Source organism: Aplysia californica, unplaced genomic scaffold (assembly GCF_000002075.1).
Source record: "Aplysia californica isolate F4 #8 unplaced genomic scaffold, AplCal3.0 scaffold00596, whole genome shotgun sequence".
Classification (NCBI taxonomy): domain Eukaryota; kingdom Metazoa; phylum Mollusca; class Gastropoda; order Aplysiida; family Aplysiidae; genus Aplysia; species Aplysia californica.
This window is the reverse complement of record NW_004797866.1, coordinates 330,144-335,143: the sequence shown is the minus strand read 5'-3', so window position 1 is coordinate 335,143 and position 5,000 is coordinate 330,144. Positions and strand designations below refer to the sequence as shown.

Genomic DNA, 5,000 nt, shown 5'->3' with positions numbered 1-5,000 from the left:
AATGATGCAAGAGATTTCTGATCAATTTTTGTGTTGTCATGCTGGTCATATTATTTAGGTCAGTACTGCTTCTTGTCCTTTGTTTTATTGTGTGTGTACTTTGTTTTTTTGAGCCCTGGAACATTGTCTGTTTTATGCTCACACAGAGAGTCTCTTGTTTCATTCTGCAGTGGGGCCATTGTTGGTGCGAAGACGTCGGAGTACCTTCTGGAGAAGTCCCGTATTGTGACACAGGTGTGTTTTAGTTTGAGTACGAGTTTTACACCACTTGCATCATGAATGGGTATTTATATGTCCATAGGATATGTGGTCGCTTTTAAGGACAAGTGGGCTGATCCATATTTCAAGGATTTCCAGAAATCTTGACCTTCACCAAAAGTTGGCATTGCCCGACCTATAGGAGAAGTTTGGTTTCATTGGTGTGTATATTTGTTTGGTTATAGAGAAAACTCTCCTTGTCTTTTAAAGAAACTGAACAAGGGTCCAAAAATTTACCTTCAGTTTTCTCAAAACAGCATTTTTCGGGACAGCCCCTTGTGCTTAAAAGCGACCTTGTGTTTGTTTTTAACAGGGTGAGAAAGCTGTAAGTTATATGGTAATGTAGCAACATGGTCAAAAAAAGACTATTGGCTATTTGTTAGTGCTGTAACAGTATAAAGAAAGCCGCACTAGCTGTTTTAGGTAATGAATCAACACCTGCCTTTTGAACTATCCAGTATCCAGCTCCATATCCTATCTTCCCTTTTCGAAGGGCCACACAAGTTCAGCAAATCCATCCCAAAGTTAATCTTCGATCTAGACATTCTAGTTTAGGTTGCGATCTGATCCAAAGTTGGAGATAAAGGTTTATGGTTCGTACCATCCTGGGCATCTTGTCCGGGTGATGGATGGGTTTGTTTCAAGATCCGAGATTGCTTGCACTCTTATTGCTTTTGAAAGAGATAAAAATATTTTATGTTGGAGGGGTGTGGGGAAACCAATAATAATTACTGCTAGCGGTATGATCGTGGGATTAACTCGCTTGGCTACAAACCTGGTTTGTGATTGGTAAAGTTTAATTTTTCTGTGATGCCAACTGAAGTTTAAGTGTGGCTATAAACTGGAATGGTCTTTTAAGGAGAAAAATCAGGATGCGTCATGAAATTGGACAATAGATTAAGACCCCATATGCTACTGGATCAATAACAACATCATCATCAACAACAACAACAACAACAACGACAGCAACAACAACAACAACAACAACAGGAACAACAACGACAGCAGCAACATCAGCAATGACAACAACAACAACAACAACAACATCAATATCAACAACAACAACAGCAACAACAACAACAGCAGCGACAACAGCAGCAGCAACAGCAACAATATCAGCAACAACAACAACAACAACAATAGCATAGTTAATTGAATCACTGACAGATCAAAATAAGTAGGAACACCGTGTGCCCCAAAAGGTCTAAAAGATGGACAACAAGTGTGGTTTGGGATGTCAGGTACAGGACTTGTGTGAAGATGCGCGCATATGCAGATGAGGGATTGATTGCTCCAGTCAGGCGGAAGATAAAGTGTGACCGGGCCGGGCTGCTCCGCAATCTCTCTCTCTCATAAAGTGACCATGAATAATTCATGAGGGTTTGGGGGCTCACATTCTTGCCCGCTAGGAGGTACACACTCGTTTTGTTGTATTGGTCTGTCCCGTGGGCAATCTTTGCTACAAATAAAACTTGTACATTAAACTTAATGAGTGTGGCTTACAATTTTTGGACAGTTACAATTTGCCAAGTGCTGGCCGGCTTAGTTGTGAAAAGATCAAAATTGAAGAAAGCTGTCTCTTTTTATGTGGGGTTTTTTTTTAACAAGGCACCCAGAAAACTTTTTGCTGGTGGCTTGTGGGTGCTCTGATGTGGTTTCCTCAAACATCTGTCATCTTTATCTCTCCTTCTATTGTTTGTATTTTACTCTTAGCTAACACCTCAAATCTTCGGCACATATTATACATATATGACCTATTTGTGTTGCAAGTGCCGTAAATCTCTTATTAAAACTGAATTCTCTTTTCTGTTTCTGAAAAAGATGTGTTGTTGTTATGCTGATGGCATGGCGTTGATGGTCTATTGGTTAGATTCTCAGACTTTCAACTCTGAAGTAATGGGTTTAAATCTTGTCAAAGGCCAAACATTGTATCCTTGGGAAAGGTACTTTGCACAAATTGTCCTCCCTTCACCCGTGTAGGAATGAGTATCCAGCTATAGACTACGAAATATTTAGTCAATCTGCCATTGTTAATGTTTTTGCATGTGTAATCTGTACCTTGCACCAAATACATACTGGGCGGCTGAGAATGTTTCTAGGTGTTTTAGAGTCTGTTTTGGGTAATGATAGATGTAAAGAGCATGCTGTGGAGTGTGGAGATGCACTAAATAAATTCAATTATTATTATAATAATTATTATTATAGTTATTATTATTATTATTATTAATATTATTATTATATTATGATCATTATATTATTATTATTATTATTTATTATTATTATTTATTATTATTATTATTATTATTATTATTATTATTATTATTATTCTTGCAAAACAACAAGTCATCGATCCCCCTCTATTCCGCCCATAGGCCCCAGAAGAGAGAAACTACCATGTTTTCTACGAGATGCTGGAGGCGTTGACCGATGAACAGAAAGCCAAATATGGACTGCAAACAGCCCCCAAATACTTCTACCTCAACCAGGTATGTCAAAAACTTTCATTATTCTAAATTGTGTTAATGGGAGTGTTTTCGCGCGCATTTGGTGAAACATGCGACCTATGTGCCCATGTCTAGACAATTAAAGATTAATCTTATCCCTTAAAAACATCAACCAACGAACAAACAAACAAATACACATCCCTCCAACATCATAAAAGTTTTTAAAAACCAAAAGAATTTTCTAGATTTTTTATTTTCTTCATGTTTTGTATATGCCAGTTTTTTAAAATCGCAGTATGCATCTATAGTGATCTTAATCGTACTCGCAGGTGAAAGTTTGTGTTAGCAATGAACAGACCATGTTCTGCACATTTCTGAACTAGATGAAGATCAATAAAATTATTGTTTCTTTTTACCATTATAAGCTGTTATGGATGATAGCTTTTTTTTTATATTGGTCACTTAATTTTCTTTTTTAAAGATAAGTGGCATACATAAATACTTCTGAAGAAAATTAAGGTTGGCATTTTTTCTTTTAAATCAATTTAAAGATAAAGTGAACAGAAATATATGATATTCTGATTTTTGAGAATTGTTTTCATTAAAAGGAAGCATATTAAATATATTTAAAATAATATTTTTACTGCAGTTATTAAATCTGTGATATCGATTGTATGTATTAGCAAAATATTTGGTTGAAATTCAAATTTTAAATTTTGCGAAAAGCAAGAGAAGAATGCATAAGATGGATAGAGTTTATTTAAAAAATATATGAGTTTTCTTTATCCTGAAATATTTTTCTTTCTCACTTCTTGCTTTGTGGTTTCTTTTTGCTGCTTTTTGTTTGTTGGTTGTTTTTTTAAAATAATGACGCTGACGAAGACAACTACTTTCTCCCTCAACAAAGGGTGGCTGTCTTGGACAATTTCAACTATGTTATAAAACTTATAGCAGAAATAACTAGTTGTGCATAACCTGAACATTTGGTTGCCTGCTCCCCCCAGGGCGGCAGTTCTCTCATCCCTGGCCGCGACGACGCCGACAACTATCGCAAGCTTGTGGCGGCCATGGACATCCTCAACTTTGAGAGGCAGGAACAGGAAACCATCATCAAAATCCTGGCATCCGTCTTGCACATCGGCAATATCTACTTCAAGGCTGTGCATGTGAGTCCTTCATCCCAATTATCATCATCATCATCATCATCATCATCATCATCATCATCGTCATCAGCATTGTCCTTCTCACCCTGCATCAGGGAATAGGCCACAAACACTTTCCACCTTTCCCTATACTGCTGTAAGCTGACAAAATGCCTTTTTTTTCTTCAGAGCAGTTTAAAAAAAAGATATTTTTTTGTCAACGTAACCATTGAAAAATAGCGCCATTCCAAAATTTGAATTCAAGTTTATTCAAAAACTAGTCACAGTTTCACTTTGATTTTTCCACACAAGGAGGGAAACTGATCAGACTTTTGATTTAGCAAATAGAAACTTTTGGTGCCAAAATAATAAAAAAGCCGTTTGTCAGCTTATGGTAACTGGGTTAGCCTCTTCATATTATTCCATGTCTTCCCACTTTCCTGTACTTCGATTCTCTGCGATTCTTCTCTAAGCTCCTCTTGACAGCCTTTAGTTTCTTTTGGTGAACTTCTGAGCTGCAGTTACTAAGGGTTGGGTTTAATGAATGACTCACATTTTGAACTTTATGTTGTTTTCTTTTCAACACATTTCTTTTTTCACTCACAATGGCATTAATTCTTGGTGAAAAAAAGAAGGCAGTGAAAAAAAAGTAACAACTTTAATCTTGAGCACATATATGACATATTTGTGTTGCAAGTGCCGTAAAACTCTTACTGAAACTAAAACTCTTTCTGAAGCTAAAACTCTCCTTACTTTACCTGTGAGGGGCCAGAATGACATTCAACTCAATTTTCTGAGTTCTTTCCCTTGAACAACGTTCAGCACCTCTATAACGTTAGCCAGCTGTTTAGATGATTGTTCGCTGTAGTATCTTTGTCTGTGACGTCCGTTGCATGCGCTCAAAAAATATTTTGTCGAAATCAAAATTTTAAATGTAAAAAAAAAAAAAGCAAGGAAAAGTACATAATGTAGGCACAGCTTATGACTCTATAGCATGACTCGATACAGGGTAAGCAGCAAAAAATATTCTATGACTACAACAACAACAACAACAACAACAACAACAACAACAACAACAACAACAAATAAATATTCTTTCTATCCTTGGTGATGTACTTAAGTAAACAACAACAACAACAACAACAACAACAACAAC

General features: G+C 36.5%; 1 protein-coding gene across 1 annotated transcript in view; it reads left to right on the top strand.

Annotated features, from left to right (window-relative positions):
* The window catches only part of LOC101861764 (unconventional myosin-XV), a gene marked incomplete at its 5' end in the record, with an annotated part of 199,411 nt that overhangs the window by 56,152 nt on the left and 138,259 nt on the right, over positions 1-5,000 (top strand). The window contains 3 exon segments of the mRNA XM_035972159.1: positions 171-234; positions 2,631-2,744; positions 3,707-3,872. Coding sequence (XP_035828052.1) covers positions 171-234; positions 2,631-2,744; positions 3,707-3,872 — 344 coding nt within the window.